The sequence below is a fragment of the Lates calcarifer genome, linkage group LG5, assembly GCF_001640805.2.
Source record: "Lates calcarifer isolate ASB-BC8 linkage group LG5, TLL_Latcal_v3, whole genome shotgun sequence".
In the NCBI taxonomy this organism is placed as follows: Eukaryota; Metazoa; Chordata; class Actinopteri; family Centropomidae; genus Lates; species Lates calcarifer.
Window position 1 is genome coordinate 10,608,654 of NC_066837.1, and position 23,871 is coordinate 10,632,524.

Below are 23,871 nucleotides of genomic sequence, written 5' to 3' on the forward strand. Positions count from 1 at the left end.
TTAAATTTCGCTTTAGTTATATGAGAGTAATGTGCTCAACAATGACACTTTTGTAAATGCTAAAAGAAAAGAAACAAGCCACTTACATGAACTGATAATTCTCTGTGATAAATGTGCTGTGTGTGATGAGGAAACAGGGTTCGGATTAGTTTGAAGTAAAAATAGCAGCTGCTTACAAGTAACCTCACTGTCTAAACTGTATGTGTGAAATAGCTTGTGTGTGTGTGTGTGGTGTGTGTGTGTGGTGTGTGTGGTGTGTGTGTGTGTGGTGTGTGAAATAGCTCATACTTGAGTAGAAAAAGCACAGAAAGTGCTGGAATGTGTTGGCATATTTAAATGATCAGTGAAGGTACCCACCCTGTGATCTGTGTGTAAAATTATGTGCTGCACATTAAAACTAAATGTAATATATGGTATTCCCACTGCTGATGTCTAGTCCTTAACTGAACAAGATCTTTCTGCAGTCTTACTACCGGTATAATTGTCATTTTCATAGTCTTATCAAACTGGCTTTTTTTCAAATTAGGAGAGGTGTTAGTGTACCTCAGCCATGGGAGCTTTTTTAAAGTTGTGGTCCCAGTAAATTAAAAATAAATGAAAAAGTAAATTTAATCTGTCGAGAACGTGAAGCACGTATTGCAACATTGTTTTTTTTTTGTTTTTTTCCTTGGTCTATTGGTGATAATTAGATGTAATCATTTTAGAAATTGGGGTGATGGCATGCAGAAAAAGTTATTCATTGGCTTGGTCCAGAGAGGCACTTCAGCCAAAGAGGGCACAGGGGCAGCTGCTTGAGCCAATTAAGCCAAAGTGTATGCATGTCCCTGACTGTTTCAGTTCATATAATTATCATGAAGTGGCTACAATAAGTTCTCAAATAGTGGCCTTTATTTACCCCAACTACATAAAGACAAAGAACCACCCTCTCTCTCTTGATATGCCTTTAATGTGAAGTACTGCGAAACAAGTTTAACAATCAATACATAAATAAATCAACATGACAAAGTAGAACTTGAACTAGAACTGAAAATTGTAGTTATTGGTAAAAACAGTATGCATGTTAAAAAGGGAAGCAATACCAGATTGGTGAGTATCACATGACTCTGTTGTTGTACCCTGCTGTATTCGGTACTCTATATTCTGATGCTGTTGTAGAAATGTAAATTATGCCATATTTATTATGTGAGCTACTTTAACTACATGTAATTCTATATCAATCTGGTACTGTAGAAAGTTGTGGTTGTTTGTATGTAATTAATTCATCACTTTGATATATATGTTGAAGTTGTCTGAGATGTCTTATAATCATAACATGGAGCTGATATATATACTGTCTTTTTAGTTACCATCATAGCTACTGAGAACATATGGTGATCAAAGCCATGTCCCTTAAAGAGTGTATAAGATAAGCAGATGCACAGTGAGCAGTGTGGAAGAAGGGTTTTTCTGCTGTCTAAGTGTTTACAGTAGCAGGTTGAAGAAGGAACCTTTTCTTTTTCCCTCTGTCAAAATGGAAAGGGTGGGACACAGACACCGTACCTTTATCTTATTTACACTTCTGCCTCAGGCTACGGCTTCTTCTTACATTCTCCATGTAGTGAACAGCACCACTGCCCTGGTCTAAAGGATAGAAAATGTGCTCGCAAACAAACCTGTTAAATTGTTGTTGATGGTGAGTTTGGTTGGATGTAGCAGAGAGACACCTTGTCTTGTTTGAAAATCAGTCTTAAAACCACCTTTGAAATGCATGTCAGTCTCTCAGAATGGGAATGGTTATTCATTTTGTTATTGATCTACCACAATATAGTAGATGGACAGTGGGCTCTTTCTGGGTCACAAATTCTCATTCAAAACTACTTTTCAGTTGCAGGAGTTCAGTTCTGATTCACTATGGGTTAGTATGATTTACATTTAGTTTCCATTACCAAATATAACTCATCTGTAACGTGATGACAGGTTGCCTGATATGTAAACATTAACTAAACATTTACTATAGATAAACCATATAGTAGTATTTTATTTCTATAATAAGTACAGTAAGTAGTCAAACACATGGCACAGATAGCTTTCTGATACAACGCCAGCTCTGATGGCTCTGTAAATTGTTTTAACCCAGCAGTAGCATTTGTTTAAAGACAAGTGAACAAAGACAGTGTAATAGCTTTCCAGTTCTCAATGCAAACAGTTTGCCTTTTCCCCCGGAGAACAAAAAACACTCCAACGTCCAGCCCTTAGATGCCTCAGAGACGCCAAGGCCATCAACTCAGTGCAGAGAAAGCAACAGAAAAAAGACAAGTTTCTTTGCAAACAGCGGGATGACGCCAAGACTTATTGACAACGTCTATACAGGGAGAAAGGAAGGTCAGACTGAGGTGGAGAGAGAAACACGAATAACACTTAGTGCTTTTTGCGTTGGGTCCAAGTAGGCAATTCTCCTCAACACCAGAACTAATCAATGAGCCACTGAATGAAAGAGAGGAAGGAGAGAGAGAGAGGGAGGGAGAGAGATAGAAAAAAAACATATTTTTCCTCAACACCAGACCTAATCAATGATGGCAGGATGAGATGGAGAGAAGGAAGAGAGAAATAAAGAAACCTTCTTGACATAAGAATGAATCAATGAGATTTAGATAGAGAAGGAGGGAGAGAGTGGGGTCAAACTGTAAAAACAGATATTTGAAAGAGAAGAGAAAAGAAGAAAAGAAAACAAGAGAGGAGAGGAGAAAGTCAATCATTGATCAGGCTAATGAACCTCAGGCTAGTGGCTGGGATTTAAGCCTCAAACACACACATGGCAAAAAGACCACAATCACACAACTCACGTCTGAGGCTGATTGCAGCATAGAGGTACTTAAGTGAATCAAAATGTTGTAGCGGACTCCATACAACGAGACAGAAAGACGGAGAGTGAGTCAGACAAAGAGAGTGGAAGGAAGTTAGAGGATAGAGGGCGAAGAGAGTGTGTGTGTGACAGCCATTGAACTGTCCTGACTTGAGAAATGAGACACGGAGGAATATTTTGAAATTATATACTACAACACTTGTGTCAGAGTTAGACTTGGCTTATATTTTATGTGAGATAAAGTTCCCCATTTTGTTTTTGATATGTCCTGATTCTGGGTGTTAAGTGCTAATTCACCAGATAGTGTAGGTTTTATGATGAGATAAAGTGGTCAAAGTGTAGAACTTAAATGATTTTTGAATGAAGCAAAAATATGTAATAGACTAACATGATTTTTTTTACAAAGCCAAGTGTATACTCTCTATAAGCAACCAGTCCTGCAAAGGATCAGGGGAAGGTTGGGTCCAACATTTGTAACATAATGCCAACATCTGCTGCATGAAGTACCAAAGCAGGGACGCTAAATAAATAATACTGCTAACCAATCAAATGTCCCACTTATTAATGTCCCTCTTGTATTCTTGATATATTTTCCAGATGCACCTATCTTTATCTTTTCAAAGTGCTTTTATACATCTTATCCATATATATCCCTCCATTGTGGCCATTTTAAATACCTCACTCCAGGGTAATGTTGGCTTTGCCTCTGCTGTGTGGATTAGTGATTTATAACCACAGCCTGGGCCCAAGGACGCCAATTTACACACATCTGCTGAATAAGCAGAGAGCTTACATATGTATACACTTGGTACACTTTGGTAGAATATGAAACAGGCTTTAGTTGTAACCTTAACCATCTTGACACTACATGTTCCAGATAAAAAAATGTTATATATGTGCCAGAATAAATGGAACTGGAAAATGGAAGTAGACATCTTTTAAATGTATTTGCTCTTGACATTACTCAGAAGAATCAATTTCATGACTTCCCTTGTCAGTTAGTCTGCATGCCAACCAACAATTCTCTGTGTCCAGGGTCTGTATGTAAAGCCTGTTCTCATCTGTCTGGAAAAAGACACGCTGCTATGAATAAAATAGGTCAAAACAAACCTGCCACCACACATCTAATGGAAGCAGAGCAATTACAGACAAGTGTGTCTCAGCTGTCGGTGGTGTGTAGAATTCACCTTATTTTACAAATTACTCCTTAAATGTTCAAATTGACAAGGAAACAAGAAAGCAAGTCAAGGCCTTGTTGTCAACACAATGAAAAACCCCTTGATGTGTTGCTCTCAAAAAGAAAATCACTGACTCAATTACTGAAAACAGAACTGAATGTAATTGAGCATAAGGGCATGGTTGTGTTTGTCACAAATTGAATGTGATGGGTTTTAAGTGCAGTTTTTTCCTCTCTTTTAGTGATTGGCCAACAGGTCGTCCAGCCTAAATGACAACATTCTTCATAACCCTCCAAAACTACCCTTATGACTCTATCAAAAATGTGACTGAAATTACTTGGGTTATGGTTAGGGAAAACATGTGGTTAAAGTTAAAAGAAATAAAGCTGACTGCATTCTCGTGGTGTCAAAGTCAAGCTGTGCCCAGCCATCCACGTTAACCTCATCAAATACTTTTTGTGGCGATAGTGTCAGAGTACTTTCTCTTTTCTCCTAGTGATCGTAATCTTCTGTTGTGTCATCAAATCACCATTGCATCAGTATTCTCATGACTGCTAGAGGTTGCTTGTCAGAAAATGCAAATATAGGTTGTTTTACGACACTTACGTGTCTTATGAAACTCTCAGCCATTGGTTAAGGATGGGGAAAGATTGTGGTCTGGCTTTATACAGAAAATCTTCACTGTGAATTTAGACACAACCTGTTTTACATTTAACCAAAACCACAATCTTCCCCTAAACTAAACCAAAGTGCTTTTGTAGCCTAAACCTAACCACACACGGGTATCTGGAGATGAACCCTGGTCTCTGGTGTAACAGTTGTATACTTTTTATGCCTGCCATCCACCCCAACTACCTCCTGGTGACAGCTGTTAATGAATATAGCACATCATCATGGAATATGTGACACGCTGATTGACTGATGCACCAACCTTAAACACAGCAGACAACATTGGAAGTCTGTTGGACTGCACTGCACGTTGAAAAATGACGCTAAAGGCGTCCTGACCAAGTATCCATATGTGACAAGTTGGGGGTGAGAATGTGTTGTTTGTCCCTTCCCTGTGGTATATGGTGCATACTAGCAGCAGGTATACCTTATCATGCTGATGATAAAGCAGGTGTACCAGACCGTCATTGTCATAGTAACACGCTGCTGAGGTTGTGGAATGGTCATTGATAAAATAAATAAAGTAGTCGGTTTCATGCATCACCTGACTTCTTCCTTTGCAGTAAAATGTAACTATAGGTCATAATAAGCTGGAGCTCATTTTTTACAGGAGGACAGTTTCCTTTGAAGACAAAACTGATGTAGTTTTTCTGGCGAGTACATGGTCCCAGGTGGAAAAGCCCTCTGTTTCAACCCCCCTACTGGTAAAGCTCTAACAATAGCAAAATTGTGAGTGTGTGCTTCATCCATCAATTTTCATGTAGAGAACTTCGTAGCTTCAGGAGCTTTGGCACTTTTTGTGTGTTTGTTATTGAGATTCAGTTGCATTTCAATAAATTTCTAATTTGATTTTAAGGGAGTGTTGGGAGAGAAAGAAAGGGAATCTGATGGGGATAAGAAAACAGAGTAGGACATATGTTTTAAAAATGCACTGGTAGCCGAGAAGATAAAAAAAGGATAGAAAACAAATGGAAGAGTAAAATAGCAAAAGCAAAAGAAGACCCGGTGGCTTAGACGATCACAGTCTTCCATATTAACAACTTGGACAGAGTGAGAGAGTGAAAGAACGTTGGGGGAGAGAGAGAGAGAAAGAGAGAGAGAGAGGGCACCAAGAGCTGACTTGGCAGGAGAAAATGAATGAGAGAATGAGGGCGAGAAAGAGAGGGAAGGGAGAGTGGATGACGGGTCAGTGCACTGGTGCTACAATAAGGAGAGATAAATGTGGAGGACTGATGAGAGGCACTGAAAAGGCTGCAGCTGCCTATACTAAAGAAGTGAGTGGAAGATAGGATTGGAAAGTAAGAGAGGAGGTCAGATGAAGAGGATGGTGGGAGTGGGAGGGAGGTGATGGGGAAAAAATAGAGATATGGAGGGAGAGAAATAAAAAGATGGAAATCTAGCCATGCCACAGTTGGATGGAGGAAGAAGAGAGAAAGTGAAAGAAGAGATATTGATACTATTGTTTTATCTTTTGTTTTATCACTCCTCTTCCTCCTTTTAATTAATGTCTTTCCTTTAGTTGCCATCGCTATCACTTTACGCATCATCATCCCCTCCCTCTCTTTGGCTCTTCATTATCAACTAAATGTGCTGTATTGGCACAAGTCTTAGTTACTTAGTTTCAGTTCATAGTTTAAGTGTAGTCTTGTATATAAGTGGCACCATACTCTTCTTTTAAAATGTGGATACAATTTACATTTTGACTATTTACATTTTGAGGGATTTTTAATGTTACTCAGCTGCATGTCATTTAAGTTACTATTTACCTCACATGTCAGGGGGAACACGTCCTGACACATGGCTGATACATCCATTTCTGTATTCAGTTGGTTCAGCTGTTCAGCCTCTCTCTATCTGAAGAGAGCGCACATTTGATTATACTGGCACTTAAGATCAGCCAGAACTACAGACTTATTTTATAACTGCAGTTTTTTTTTTCCATAGAACCAGTCCACTGTACCCAGACATGACCTCATTAACTTGCCTCCTTTGCCCATCAGCTTTACATGGTGAGAATTGGAAATGACAAAACAACAAATGGCTAGGCAACTAGTTGGCATACAAAGAGATAATCCAGATTTTCTGCTTTTTTTGTACAGGGACCTCATGGTTCATTAGATATGGATATTTAATGCAGCACCATTTTCTCTTGCTGCCTATGTGTCCATTGTTACAACTCTGCATTTTGTAACTCTAAATGTTATGTCTGTGGAGTATTTGCATGGAGATTGCTGTTCATAAAATCAATGACTCATAATTTCAGTTAAATTATGAGTCATTGATTTATGTGTGCAGCAGATGTCTGTAACAACACCAGAAATTGATTTATATAAATATTTTCAATATACAAATAATGTGTCTTTTTATTGTAATGACTTGTGAGACTTCACTCCTTTAATTACATGTAGTAAAAATCCTTTCCAAGGACTGCTTATGTCCAAGAGGATTGCAGTGATGCTAACGCTGCCACAAAATATTCTGACAGTACTAACTGTTGGTCTTGGCTGACCCGTTGTTGCAGAAACACTGTGACTTGCTATCATTTCCCTCTGAACTCTTTCCTTCCCCTCCTTTGATGCATGCCATTATATTGTAATTTCATGCTTTCTCCTCCTCTCTTCCCTTTTCTTTCACTTTGCCTTTATACCTTCACATGTGTCACTTTTTGTTTCTTTTCACAGGTCTTCACTTGTCCTCCCCCTCCCTCTTATTCCCCCTTTCTTTCTCTCTACATTTCTTTATCTTGAAGAGGTGATGCATGTTGTCAGATGCAGTGGCCATGAAAACACCAATTTTACAGCACAGGAATTCATTCAGGAACAGGAGTTAGTGGAGGAGAAGGGGACAGAAAGAGCAAAACCATAACACTCTCTCTCTCTCTCTCTCTATCTCACACACACACACACGTTTGTATAACAATACCTTTGAAGCCCCTCAGTTACTACATTGTTATTGTAGCCCATTGCCTCAAACCTTAATATTCACCAGTTAGATCTAATCCTAACTAACTCCAACACTGACACTCAAGAACATGTCACTAAATCAACATCCAGCCTATTTACATTATTTTGGCCTTACTGTCATGATGCTGACAAGACAAAACTCATGTATAAACAATGGCATTTAAATATTAAATAATAAAATGAAAGAAAAGAAAAAAATCACAGTTTGATATTTCAAGCCTGGTCTAGAGAGAATCTGTTTTATGTGCAGGTGACCTGATTGCCAGTTGAAATTCTTAGGAAAGGATGAGAGCTGGTCTCCCTGTGCTACACACACACACACACCTTCATTTTAATAATTCAGATTTTGCAGTTCGTCCAGTTGACAGTGGAGGTATCACAGCTCCAAGGGAGTTTCCTCACTAGTTCAAACCATTGTTTTCTTACCCATGTTGCACCTCTAATGTGTTGTTTGCATTAATACTAGAAGGTTCATTTGTAATGTAATGTAATGTATGTATGTAATGTAAATGTAGCTCAAGGTGGTTAAAAAGACAGACAGAAAGACGAGGCAAACAGTACAAAAATACAATTAAAATACAATTAACAATATAGTGCAAATAGTAACTGGAGTATAGTCCGGACTAATATGATATAGTCCTCCTGAATTCTGAATAAGCTGAGGAAGACCATCAGTGAGAAAGTTCACTCTCTGCTTGAAAAAAAAGTAGATGAGACCATCAGTAATTTTTAGAATTAAAAGGGGAAAATTAGAAGGCAACAATTGTTGAGTCTCTGTAAATGATATATATGTATATAATTGACCTGACTTGGCCAACAATTCAACACCAGGTTAGTATTAAATAAAGAAATCTACTGGACAGTAGAACTGGACATTTGCTACCTTGTGGAAGAACCTTAAAGACTACATACTACTAATATACTGCCTGGATTACACTGACTGGCTTTTTTCCCCCCACAAAATGTGACATTTATATACTGCACAAAGGGAGGCTGGAATGGATGACTGAGCATGAAAAGCATAGAACTTTGACACCAGATACTGGGGTTTACATCCTGTATGCTGCATGTTGACATGTTGATACAAGTGGTAGGTCTTGGCTGCACATACTGCATAGTTGTCTCCAAGCATTCTTGTGGGAATATAGATCAGAGGGGTATGGTAATTAATAAATACACTCAGTTAAGCACGACAACAATAGCTGAACAAACGGAAGGACTCATTCTGGAAATCATGTTGTCTGGATGGTGCAGAGCATGGGAACGTGCACACGCAGCACCATATGTGGTAAAACAAATGAAACACACTGACGGTGAACATGTTGCCTTGGTGATGAGGTTGGATATTAATGTTTCATCCTTATGTTGATTAAAGCATAATCTAGGCAGCATTATGATTCCAGTAAACATATTTACCAATGCAGTGTGTTTTTAGAGATAGGATTGCTGTAAGGCCTTGTCAACAAACGGCAGCTCTTGTCATGCACAAGTAACTTGTCGTATTTAATGCAGCCAGCAATTTTAGAAGCACAGTTATGTTTTGCTTATAGTGCATCAGGCCTCATGAAAAAGAATCCTCTCAGAAAACTCAGTCAGACAGAATCCATAGCAGCTCATATTGATTGAATGGGTGTCCTCTACTAAAAGTCTGGACCTAACTTAAAGAGTGGTCAACACAATTCATTCGCTGTCTGTACTTTTAGTTTGCCTTTCGCTAGAACTAGATTTTTGTAGGGCACATAGATTACTTGGTAATATGTCGCTGTGTATGTCGATGTGCTCCGTGCACAATACACAGAAACATGCACAGGTTGCAGAAACAAACATGCAGTTAAGGTTATGGAACATTGATTATCGGTTTAGGATAAGGTTGATTTTCCAGGTGGACAGACACAGAACAGCATATTTGCTTGTTTTTTACCTTTACTTTTTTTTTCAACTTCTCTTACTGGTAAAACAGTAAACATTACTGTCTGCTCTCTCTGTAATTTTAATTCATGATCTTTGTTGCCATGTAAGACAAAGCCTGTCCCAATTAAAGTTTTTTTTTTTTTTTATGGTCCTTTTCCCTTGTGTGGGTCACTGAGCAGAGAGGGGCACTCTCCACCTAAATGCCCCCAAAAGGCAGCTCCTGGCTCGGGAAAGAGGCCTGCCTCGCTCCCCTCTCCTTGCCAGGAGTCCAGAGGTGGAATGAGTTTTCACGCTTCAAAAACCACGGGTCTTAACTCTTCTACTGACCTTTTTCACTATGTCGATGAGTCTTTTACTTTTTCCAGGATCTATTCTCTCCTCTCTTTTCTTTTTTTTTCTCTCCTAAATCTCTCACCACTGACATCTTTGTCTTTCCCTTTGTCTTTCTATCTTCCTGTGCCTCTCGCTGTGCCTCTCCCGCAGTCCATGTTGCTCTCCCTCCACCTCATCTAATCTCTGTTGACCATTGTTGTTGCTTCTAAAACCTTTAATTGACTTCCTGTGTCACCTCGTGTTCTTTCTGTACCCTCTTTTCTTCTCTGCTTGTTCAATTTCCTATCAACAGTGATGGAGTTTTAACACAACAGCTTTAACTGCCTTCTTTCCTTATCTCGTTCATTTTATTTACTTCTGTCTTCTAACTTGATTTTTTTTTTCATGCTATGGATTTATAAGCAAACTTAACATTTTAGTTTCTATATGTGTCTTCTCCCTCTATGACACATATCTGAAAAAAGAACATAGGAAAAACATTATGGCAAACCTTTTTCATCACTCTGTACTCCAAAGGCTACTCATCAGACATGTATCGTACTTTAAATTGTTGAAAAGATTGTTACATTTGTTAGTAAAGAACCACTGAATAGAGCTGCTTTTTCTGAGTGTATTCTGAATTCTGGGTTGAGAAAAAAGTTTATAAAGAAAAATAAAAAAAATCTGGAAGCACTGACAGAATAAATATATAACTTTTGACATGGTTTATGAAAGAGTCATAAGAGAGAAGAAGGATAGTGATGAAGAGAGAGAATAAGTGCTGTGTAAGAACAGAGAGCGCGATACACAGACAGAAATAGATGGAGACAGAGCGTCATAGTGAAGCTTATAATTGCCAAGGGCAGAGTGCTTACAGAGCGACCACAAGACACCACTGTTAGATAATCATCTCATATTTAAATAATAATTATCCCTGTGGGATATACAATAGTTTTTATATGACTGACTGGTGCTTGTGTTCCCTGCAACAAGTCCCCCCAGCTGAATGACCATAGGCTACACTCACCCATAGGACAACGATAAACACGCAGAGTGTACTGGCGGTAGCTTCATCGTCATGGTTACAGGCATAAACATGTGGTTAAGCTTATTGAATGGTCATGGTTTGGTTAGGTTGAGACACCAAAACAACCTAGAAAGATGGTGGTTTGGATTAAAATAAAAAGTTCCTTAAGGTTAAAGAACCTTCGTCCTCACGGTCACAATGATAAACACACAGCTGAGGTCATGGAGCAGTCATGGTAAAAGGCTAATTGCAAAGACAACCTATAGTGTTGTTTTTCAGGGGAGGACAGTATCGTTACCAGACAAAGGCATAAACACACCTGAGAGCTCAGTGGAGCAGAAACCATCAGCACTGGTCTACGGAGGCATACAGTAGTCTCATGGCTTTCAAAAGACCAAACACCATTCAATACATTAGAAGGTGGAGACGTTTAACTTTAACTGAAGAAGCAGACATTAATTTGAAGACTTAATTTGACCAGATACTATCTGTTTCAGCATTTTCTTCTAAATGAATCTTTGTAAAAGTGAAAGTGACAGGCCTGTGTTTGTGTGTGTCTATATGGAGCTGTTTATTTGGTCTATTCCAGCTGCCTATTGTTCAAACCTTCAAGAAAAAAGGCACATTGCCAAAGAGAGTTTACAAAGTTTCATTTGAAGATAAAGCTTTGTAGTTTAATTCATGTAAAAGAATGATTTATTGGACAAATATATGTTAAGAACGGTTTTGTTTTAGAAGCTATAGTCCTGGTAAAAGTAGGAAATACTGTATTTGCTAGATGACATTATCAGAGAATGTCTTCTAAATGTACTTGTTAAGACAAAGGATCCTTAACCGTGTCAAGCTGCATCTGAGCATGTTTCTACCAGCATCTGCACCATGGACAAACGTCAGGAACCATTTCATTTGCTTACTTTTCAGATGTGGAGATGTATTGATTAATTCAGATCAGATCTTGTATTCATTTGACATGGACCCCAAAAGGGAATTCTGCTTTCCACCTTTGTGTTCTACTCAGATAGCCAATTGTTAAAGCTAATTCCCTGTGTAAATTTCAGACCATCAGTATTTAACAGTACACTGTGTGCGGAAAGTAAAACCTCTCACACATCTGAGGAGACTGGCTTTCCTTAATCAGTGATTTGATCTTTTTTACTCCACCAATCTCTTTGGTCTCCTCATTGATTTACCTACCTTTATCTGTCCTTCTCAGGGTCTCTCTCCCTCTCTTTCTCCTCAGTGCTGATCTGTCTTGCTCTTAATCTTTTTCTGCATCTGGATTTTTTTTAATTTTTTTTTTTCCTGTTGAAATAAGACACGCACACTCCAAAGCAGGCAGAAATCCATTTTGTATTGGAGTAAATGGCTGAGGGGCGTGGGGGTAGAGCACGCAGATTATGTGTGTGCATGTTTATGATGTGATATTTGTGACGTGATTGTTTATTGTCCTGCAGGAACTGGGACTTGGCTGTAATACGCTATTTCTTTTTTTCTGGTTTGCAGTCCAAGGAGGATTTATTTAGCAATGGACTGTTTCCTTCTCGGTGTTTATTTTAGAACACGGGGAAACTGAGTTGAACTGAACTACTACTTTGTCCTGTCTCTATCTGTTTATGTCCTTGATAGTAGGGTTGGACCACTCTATTAGTTTTCCAATATGTGGAACTGATATTGAGTTTGTATTAAATATAAAATGATGTTTTTGTTGTACAAATATTTCTCAGCAGATCTGCAAGAGAGGAAATAACTTTTGTAATGACTGTTAGTGGATTCAGTGGGTAGAACCGAAGAACCACAGGTTACCTGAGTACAAGTCACATAACTTTCATATTTAAAAGTTCAAGAAGAAAGTGTGGCTGTGATTTTCATGAAGTTGTGTTTTAATTGCCCATATATCCACAATATATACCTCTCACAATTACTGCAGATCAATTTCTCCCGTACATGCCAGACAGATAATTATTCCATCTGCACATTATCAATAACTAAACTGTGTTAGAAATTGTGTAATGGCTGTGGAAACCATGACCAGTGACTGCCTTGGTGCTAGACAAAGATCTTGGATACAAATCAGACAAGAAACTATTAAAGAGACCGTGCAATTTTTTTGGCAAATGATGATGAATGATTTATGTAACACTTCAGGAGCCATATTCTCATAACATCTGAAGGCTATGGGTAGCTCTTACTGGCTGGTTTAGAAAAAAATCCTAAAAATAACAGCTCTGTCAGCCCTATTTTTAACACTTCTAAGTAAGGGTAATTCATGAAGCAGAACTTTTCTGTCTGTCAGCTGAAGAAACACACACAAACCAACCGTCTACATTCTCATATCAGAAAGAAAAAGCTGGCTTACTGGACTGTGTGTTCTAGACAGTGTTATACACGTGATACAAGTCAGAGTAACAACATCGTCAAAAGACAAAGACATGTTTACCAACCAGGGAAAGTGTCCTAGCGTTAATGCAGCACAGCACAATTGTCACTGTCAGTGTGCGAGGTGAACTGATGACTCCTGTATTCTCTGTATTCTCTGAGGCTGCTGTTTTGAGAGACATCATGCCCTAGCTGGATGTCACTTGGTGGGGAACACTAGCTTATCCCTCAGGTTGTGACTCTTCACATCCAACACACAACCAGGGCCTCAGTTACATTACCACATTAGCACAGAAACACACAGAATATAGACCTTTTTCATTTTTAATAAGGTTTTCTTTCCTTGCATGAGTACTGCTCACAGACCCTCACAAGTGGAAAAATGTCAGTGTGATTTGTGCCTCTCGTCATACTTGAGTGATGATGTCGCCAACGCAGAGTGACTGTGACCAGTGACTGTGGGCCTAGTAAAGCAACATTTTTAGCAGTTAGCAATGTGGTTCGTATTCCTCAGTAAAAACCTGAAGTTGCTTTGTGGGTACCAGTCTCTTATTTGCTGATTTTTTTTTTAACTGTACGAAAATCATCAGTTATATAGCATTAATACTTATGGATACCCATTATATGAGTTGGTCAATGCATTATGTCCCTTTTGCATAAATGTTAGGTATACCATTTTGAATTAATGCACATACACGCAGTCATGCCTGCATATGCAAATTCCACTTTCTTTTTAAGGAATTAAACAGACTCTCTTTCTCTCTCTCTCTCTCTCTCACACGCTCACACACGTGGACACACACGTGCACACACACACACACACACACTACTCTGGGTACTGTTTGCCTAATAAAATCTCAATGAGAGGAAGGCAGATGTATCAGTCTAGCTGACAGACAAAAAGCTGTCTCAGTGCAGCAGATATATTCACTCTTGGCGCATGCGTGTGTCAGGATCAGTGTCCCACTGGATTTTCCCAAGCATCTCTGATGTGTGTGTTTGATACCATAAAGCCTAATGTCAGAATGTGTGTGTGTGTGTGTGTGTGTGTGTGTGTTAGTAAAAGGTGTTAAGATATACATTCACAGTGATGGTCTACAGATGCAGACTTGTTAATGACGCCTTAACACTCATTTTGAAGTCCGGACTGTGTGTATGTGTGTCTTTGTGTGTATGTGTGTGTATGTGTGTGTGTGTTTGGCATTCAGTATTTAGTCTTGAAGATCTGCATAAGTGGAACAATTACTAAGCTGGCAAAACAGCATATGGAGAGTGAGGGGGCTGGGTGGGTAGGTGGGTAGGTGGGGTCTTTCTCTACAACCAAAAGCCCTCCCTTGCCCACCGCAAGGCTCCTGCACATATCCTTCTCTTCTCTTTGCTTCTATTTTCTCTAGTGAGGGCAGCGGAGAATGAATAACAGCAGGGCTGGGAAATGGAGACGTGATGCTCTTTATGCAAATCAAATACCAGCATTGCCATTCATTTCCTTCAGAGCACCCTGAGGACAGCAGAGGAGCTGAAAAGCACTGGGAAAAACAGCAGGGAAAAGTTGAAGCTAGGTCAACTTTGAGCAAATATTTTTACAAAAACAAAGCTGGGTTTTGTGAAGGCCAATCACTGATCTGTATTCAGCCTGGCTGAGATGAGTGCAGCATTGGGTTACAGTTCTCCCCAGCCTTGACCGGCCTGTACAACATAAAAATTAACATCTGAACCTGGCTGCATATTCATGGAACATCAAGATTTAAGCAGCGCTTCTCAGCAGTAATACCATGTTATATTTTATTTTATTTTATTTATGGGATCTCTTATTGACAGTAACAATAAATACATGATAGCAAACACCTGACTCTGCTGGTAGATGTTTCTTTTGGGGAATGGTGCTTAACTGAAATACAACAGAAAGAAAATGAAATGACTGGGTAGTGTGAGCTTTGCCATTATTGATGCAAAGTTAATGTAGAGAACAACAGCAAAGATTTGCAGTCAATTAATACACCACAACATGACTAATTCACATCTGGAGCCATGAATGGCCTTGGGAACACACACACACAAAATCTGACATGTAGACATACAGTGCATTGTAAGTATGCAAATCTGAGAAAACTTTTTAACTTTGCATTAAAATTTCATTGCCACTACCGTCATCCAAAGTTCTGCAATTGTTCTTCCTGATCTGTAGCCTTAGGGCTGGTATATTTAAAGGGGCTGTCTGACTCTGAGAAAGACTCACTGGTATCCTCTCAACAGGTTGATCTCCTACAGGCACCACAGTTTTTTGTTGATTACAGCACCACAGGAACTCATTTTTACTTTGATGAACAGTAACAGTCTGTGATAGTTAGTCACAGATATGTCTCTGTCTCTGGTTGAGGTGCTGACAACCATGTTTTCCAACAGCTAAGACACTGTGTTTGATCGGATGATAATGAAATGTGATCTAAAGTGGAATGTGACTGTTAACAATGCAAACGTCTAACCATAATTTGAGAGGACACCAAGTAGCACTGGGGACGGCGATAAGTGTCCCTCCCCCTGAGAGCTGAAACAAAACAACAGCTGTGTTACCAATGGTAACTCTACAACTGAACTCCAATCAAAAACTCCAAAATACAACCCTTTCAGAGTCCACAAAATGGAAATCACAACAGGCAGCCTTGGATATGAATTGTGTGATCTAAAGTTTGTTTTAAAATTAAAATTAAATCTTTTTTCTTAATACAAAATAGAAAATTAATAGCTTTTACTCACGCAAACTGAACGCCAAGGTTATAGTTTGTTAAAATCCTGCTCCTCGCACTAAAATTCTGTCAACAGAAACTGTAAATGAGCCCTCTCTCATTTTTTCATTTAAAGCTGGAAAATAAAACAGTTTCCGTTGATCTATGACAAGTTAACAAAGCAAATTGTAATAAATGCAAGGCAAAGACAAGCGTCCCACCAACCATGCTTCTTTTCTGTCGACAGAGCAACAATCCAATCATCACGGCTCCACCTTGCCTCCTGTGCCCCCCCCTCACCGCCAGCAGCCCTCGATAACAGCTCTCAACCAATCCCTGGGCTCAACGCACCACGCTGGCCAGTCTCTGAATTCGACGCGGCAGCTAACCCCTCCTACTGGAAGCCCGGCCCCTGTGGCCGGCCAATCACCAGCCGAGCTGCAGACCACGCCCCCCGAGAGCGTCCCGCTGCAAGACAGCTGGGTGCTGGGTAGCAATGTGCCTCTGGAAACAAGGTATGCTGACTTTATGTTACTTTTCATCTGTCTGTGCTATTTTTCTTCAGTAAGCTTTGCACTTGCCCTTAACTTGACACTAAGGAGTCATAGCCAGAGTTGTAGCCGCCACTGTCAGCATTTCTAATTATGGTGGTTATGGAGTGATGTTACTGACTGACACTGGCACAGTGGAGACTTTCTTAAATGGAGGAGTTGAATTTTATTCTGCAACACCAACACAAGTGTTCTGGAGCAGCATTTGTTAGGATGGTGATGATTTCATTCTGGGCTTTGTTTTGATGACCAAGTAAAGAAGTAAAGATGGGTGTTCAGTCCTGATTTTTTGTTTCTTTGAGAACATTTACAGGGTCGTCTATGCCTTTACATTTTCCCATCGAGATTTCTGTCATGCCCTCTACACAAGTATCACCCAGGTTCCCTCCATCCCCTTCAGTTGGTTCAAAATGCTGCTGCTAGGATTATCTCCAGTCCAAGAATACAACATCATGTAACTTCAATTCTGGCCTCTCTGCATAAGCTTTCAGTTAATTTTTGCATTGATTTAAAAAAAAATGTTGACTTTCGAGGCTTTTCACTACCAGGCCCCTAAGTACAAGGATCTACTGTTTCTGTTGGTGTTATTTACCATCCATCCATCCATTAGCTATACCGCATGGGGAGGTTAGAGCCAGTCCCAGCTGACACTGGGTGATTGGTGGGTACATTCTGGACAGGTCACCAGTCTATCACAGGGCTGACATATAGAGACAAACAACCGTTCATACTCAAACCCAGAACCACATTTTATTGGCCTTATTGACGTGTTCATGTGGACGTCTCTTCTGTGAACAAATTGTGAGAACAGTTTTAATAATGAAATATGTGGCAAGTAATGAGGCCTGAGTCGTTTTTCATGGCACGATAAATTCAAGTTTGTTAAAATACATTACTGTATTTAAACAAACTGTATTACGTGCAGCCTCATAATATCTTTGATTCAAGTGATAATCCACAAGAATCTAAATGATCATTGCTGTGGTGTTTTGTATTTAAATGCTGGATCTAATCTCACGTGTCAGCTCCAGCCCATCACTTTCATTATACGAGGCAGCCAAGTGTGATGTATTGTGAATATCATGTGAAGTGACACTCAGAGTTAACCAGTATTAAACACCATTAGTTCATTGTCTGTGCCATGGAGTCCTTCCCCAATTTACAGACAGTGGTTCATAAGACCTTGGTTTCATTAAAAGCAAAAGGAAATACTGTTTATTATTTATTCAAGAGATACTGGCCAAATAAAAGATTTGGGGGTTTTTTTTGCATTGATTTGAACTGGACTGCCAGAGAAAGTAAAAAGGACTGACCCCAAATGTTTTGGTGAAATATAGAAATATTGGAGCTAGTAAAACTGTATATATTTCTTCATTTAATCAGTCTCTAGTGTTTTGCATAATGGAAAAAGGTTAAACATTTCGTTTGTTTTTCAAGATTTTCCCAGAATAGAGGGGCCCTCTCATACTTGATGGCCATTATTTGGATTATTATTTCATGATATCACTCACTGATAAGGAGTGTTAAGGTCTGGAGAAGTGCATTCAGAAAGAGCTATTATTACCAAAGATGTCAGAAATTGGTTATATATCTTACTTAGGTCAAATAATGAAAGAGTAACAAATAAAACAAATAAAAATGTGACATGATATTATAGCATCACCTGGCACCTATAAGACCAGCCAAAACTAATACCATCATCCGAGGGTACGGGGCTGTGCTCAGCAGTTGTAGACAGTGAAGGTTTGTAACCCACACTCATTAATATTAACCAGACCATCTTTGTCTGGTTAGATCCATTTCTATTAACTTGTTCACATCTCCAATAAATCAATCTACAAATCTTTGTAAAGAGATGTTAAGATGTGCAGAACATCAGGCAAAAAAGTCTGTTTATTATTATCAAATTAATTACATTCAGTTGTTTCTCATTAGCTAATGTTCAGCTAACCCAATGTGGCTCTGTTGCTGGCTATACAGATTCAAAAGAAAGTTGATATATATCCTTGAGTGCTAATGACTGGTAAGACCTCTCAAAGTCCTCAGGGTACAAAGTTTCTACACATTATGTTATAACACATTATGTATTTGATTTACTTCAATCTGTCACCAGCAAATCATGCAAAAATAATCTGCAGTTCAGACACAAGAGATCCAAGATTTCTATGAATATATTGCTCATCGTCTGATCTCTTTAGGCAGACTGTGAATCCATAGACAACTAAATCAGCTCCTTCGTTGAGGCCTTTTAGTTTCCTAGACCTAACCGCAGTTGTCCTTTCAAAGCACTAGCAAACATTCTGAGGGTGGTGTGACATGGGTTTTATTGGATAATTTGAACCTTGAATTCCTATTCACTGGATGATGTGTAGCTCTCTCTTTCTGTCTTTGTTGAATACAAATGTCCCACACACAGTTGGCTGAAATTTTGAAAATCACTGTTCTCGGCAGCAGTGTAACACCACGCTGGCAACTGTATAAAGGCCCGTTGTCTCTCTGCTGCCCACAAACACACATACACAATTTATGAGCGCAACTTTAACCTTGACCCTCTGTTCACCAGACAATTCGTTGCCCCCTCCCTCTTTCACTCCTTCTTCCTTTTTCTGTCCCGCTCTCGTTAATGTCTTTCACCCAGAAAAAAGGAGAGTGACAGATTGATAGACGGAGAAATGTCTGTCTTTGTAACTCCCAACATTTGGGTTGTGTGTGTTTGGCAGAAGTTAGGGACTTTTTGGACAGCCAGTCTGGTGCAGTTTTACATTATCATAAAGGCCTAGTACACACACACACACACACACACACACACACACACACACACACACACATACATACACACACATACACACACACAGTCTGTCTAATACCATGTCAGCCAACAGGAATGTTAGGGAGAGAGGACACTGAACAGGGCGTGATATTGGTCTTTTCTTGAGGTCTGGTCCAGTCAGTGTATCAGACTCTGAAATGAAGATTATGATGTAGTTTCACTGATCAGTGTTGATACTTATATTTGTTGATATTGCATGTGTTCTCCTGTTAAGATGAATGGAAGGTGGATGGATAAAGCTTTCGAACTGTCCTGGGGAAAACTTTTTTTTTCTTTATGAAATTGAAATAAAAGAGCAACACTGACCTAAGAGTTGAGCGTGAAAGTTGAGTTGCTGATGAAATTCTAGTGTTCGCTCTTTTCAACATGATCTGGAGGTTTATCCTTGAAACCTTGTGTTTTAGGCCAAATTGCTGATGAACTGTGACTGAGAAGAGTATAATGTGAAATAAAAGTGGATGAACTTGAAAACACACTGGAACTGACCTATCACCAGTCAGTGAGCAGCAATATCTGTGTATCTGTGTAGCCTGTGTATCTGCAGGGCTTTTACCTCGCAAAAGACAATCAGTTTGGCACTCTGCATTTACACTTATGTTCTAAATGTATTTGCAAGCCTCAAAGGGGACCTATTATGCTCATTTTCCAGATTTATATTTTACAGTCTGACTCCACTCTTGCCCAATGACAGCTGGGACTAGGCTCCAGCCCCCCGCGACCCTTAACAAATAAGCAGTATAAATAATGGATGGATGGATCTGACTCCAGTACAGTAGCTTTGCATGAATCAGTTTTTTTTGTTTTGTTTTTTTTAATTCCTTATTGATCTTGAAATGGCCTGTTATGCAGGCCCTCAGTTCAGCCTCTGTCTGAAACAGGCATTTCCAGAGCAACATAAATAAACTATATGAAATATGGAATATGTCACGAGCTGATATCAACTAGGCCTGAAAGCAGAAAATAGCATTCTGAAATTTGTATCCATGAAAAATAGCAACAAGTTCTCCAAATAAAAATAAAAAAACATTGTCAAACCATCCTGACACCACTATTGACAGGATAACATCTTACCCTGCTATGGTTATGGTTTGGTTAGGTTTAGACAAAAAAACCAAATTGGTTAGGGTTTGAGAAAGATTTGGGTTGAAATAGCAATATGGTTATGGTTAGGGAACATGGTGGTTTTGATCAAAATTACTGCTTCTACTGTGAATGTTAGGGGACTGTTGTCATGGTAAAAATAAGTTAAGCTCAGGTAGCGATCAGCTGTCTCTTGTATTTAAGCCTGACATTTTGACCCATCCATCCACTCTGGCCTCCTCTCTGTGTGGACCTTTGAGGCTTTATAATAACGAAAGTGACATTATTTCCTCCTGTACTGCCAGCAAAAAAAAAAAACAACTCAGAATTCCTGTGGCTGCAAGAGGATGTTTTCACTCCATGTAAACAAATGTTGATTTTTGGGCACCTGTTAAAAGTACTAATGATTCTTTTTTTTTTCCTGAGATGACTGTCTCAAACAGAGGCATAATTATTATAGTACATATCTTTAGAGTAATATGTACATATGATTTGGGGAAAAAAAAGAGAGAAGGCATGAAGGACAGACCAGCCAACCATCACAGTATATTCAGCTTTGAAGATGTAGCATTTCTCTGTCTGCAGGACAGAGAAGGAGTGCTGACTGCACGGTCCAGCAGAGGATGGATGTGTTTGATTTGCCATGTAGGGAGTGCCTCCAGGTCACACAGCATTTATTTTTCAGCTCCACCCTGAGAGCTAATAGTTTTTTTTTTCGTGCCCTGTCTCCTGAAGGCCTCGAAACTTGTTTCATCTACAAGTCTGTCTGAATGTGTGACGGGGGAGAGAGAGAGGAGGACAGACGGAGAGAGAAAGGGAAGGAGAGACACATACCACTATACATACCACACTCACATAGTGTTGTCTTTTCAGTGGGGGTGGGCTCAGTTTTGAAAGATGATGCTCTCTCTCTGTCTCTCTGTCTGTGTGTGTGTGTGTGTGTGTGTGTGTGTGTGTGTGTGTGTGCGTGTCTAAAGTGGTCATGGTATCATATAGACTCTACAGTAAATCTTTGCAGACAAAACAACCAACTGACACACACACACACACATATATATATATATATATATATATATATATATACAGTCTTATTGGTTACTTCACAAGGGAGCCCTCCTACATATGTGGTTCAAATTGAACAAAAGACTTTAATCATAATGACAGTTGTGTGGCAAAAAGAGGCTGCCTGACCCTGAGTAATGCTGAGATTAATGAACTAGCAACCTAAGGATGGGTTTAACCCAGGCTTTTTGGCCTCCAAATGGGAGCTCACTCTGTGCTAAACTCAATCACCATGGTAACTAATGGCAGCTCTTCATGAGGCTGTGTGTCTGTGTCATACTGTGAGTAACCATGGTTTGAACAGGTGCTGCAGGCACATTGTCAAAATTGTTTTAATCCAGCAGGAAAAATGTTGCTTACTTTAAATGTTCCTTAATCTTTCCATATGAGGCGGAGCAGATAAAGGATTGCAGATGTATACTGTAATACTATATTATATTTGGCCATTTTGAGTTTTTATACCAGAATATTAAAGTTCAGTATATGATATACAATATTAAATATAAAATCAAATATGTAGTGATGGAAGGACATTTCATTTCTTGCATCCAGTCAGTTGCCGTCACACATATTCCCCAATGTGCTTCACATCCCACAAACCCACTGTAGAGCATCTATTGAAAGAATCACAGATGAAAAGTACAGATATTTTGAAAATGAAATATTTTAAAAATGATTTGCTTATTCTCAGACAATGACTGTTAAAAAATCTGTGACTCATTTTTCTGGGGAAATTGAGCATTTATACAACTGTGATTTTTGTTATGTAAATGATATACTGCAGAGGACAACTTGAAATGAATGTCATTTCTTTATTATTTTGGATGAAATAGTCTACTTGCTGAGAAGAGAAGAGCTAATATTGCAGATAGAGACACAAAGAGTGTAGTAAATATGTTAAGGTCAATTCACAGATTCTGTGTCTGCAGTCTGTGGCTCTCTGAGGGCAAGCAGAAACCAGGAAGTAACCTTTATGGGCATTTATGGGGCTCCTTGGAGATGGAGGAGTAAATGGGATGAGACATGACAGGAGAGTGTGAATATCCTCATTTAGAGGTGGTAATCTCTACATTGACACACACACACACACACACACACTCTCAAAGACAAATGTTGTGCCCTCAAATGAACACACACACACACACACACACACACACACACACACAGGCACAAACTCAAAGATACATGTGCACACACCTGTCATGTTACGGGACACCCAACACAGCTGTTGGATTGAGCAGGTGTCAATGTCAATCACACACATGCACAAACACACACACACACACACACACTAATGAAGATATACTGTGAAAATAGTATATTACAACAGTGACCTTTGCTCTAATACCTTAATCCTTCATTTAAAACAAATTTTTAAATGATAAGAAATATTTACTTTTCCAGTCATCCACTAAAGCACATATTTAACTTAAGGTTTTATTCTTAAAACAAAAAACAATAACACAAACAAAAATAGTTAAACAAATGTCCCTGTCAACAAACTAGAACGGAACCTTCAAAGGAACCTTCAACAGCAACTTGTCACAATCGAAGAGATGTTTTTGAATTAATTGACTGATTCATCAATTGCCTGTTATTTATTGCTACCACAATGATCGCTTCAAATAGGACAATACTTCTGGATCATTTTTGTTCTATTTTAGATCTCACAGCACAGTATGGAGTGCATGATGAAAGTGTTTTCTGGCTCTGTTTAGACTCTCACAGCTTTGTGGTTCAGGTTTGATAAAGATCCTGGTTTAATACAGAAGAAGTTCACAAAACCTTCCACCTTACCCTCCATCTATTCTTGAATATAATGAAACCCGAATGTTTGAACATATCTTCAGAAGATTAGCAGAGGTGGATCAGGCTGCAAAAGATCACCATACAACATTAACCAAACATCATCTATAAAAGAAAACAAATTGCTAACAGTGCACAGGCCTAGTGGTGCTCAACATATTTCATCTTGTGATAAAAGCACCTCGTTGAACACAAAAACTAAAGCCTATTGAAGTATACTGCAGCATCTCAGATTAATTTCTGTGACATATACTGTCATAGCATTGTTTATGCAGTAAAGAAGTGTCTTTGTTTTTTTTGTGATGAAATCTGAGTAAAAGACTCTTCAAAGGCAACAGTGATTAATATTTTATTACTGGTTGTTAGTATTCTTTCAGGTCAAGTGTTACTTTTGGGAGACATGTTGTCAGTGTTGTGGTACCAGAGTTGATCCTGAGATGTGTATGAATTGTTTTGGTTGCACTGATGTATTTTGGAATGTGACATTAACTGTTGTTCTTGTCAGTAAAGAGAAGTGTCTGAGCAGTTTTGAAAAAGTGGA

General features: G+C 39.0%; 1 protein-coding gene across 1 annotated transcript in view; it reads left to right on the forward strand.

Annotated features, from left to right (window-relative positions):
• The window catches only part of LOC108887372 (teneurin-3-like), a 270,632-nt gene that overhangs the window by 129,163 nt on the left and 117,598 nt on the right, over positions 1-23,871 (forward strand). Inside the window, 1 exon segment of the mRNA XM_051070563.1 lies at positions 16,249-16,516. Coding sequence (XP_050926520.1) covers positions 16,249-16,516 — 268 coding nt within the window.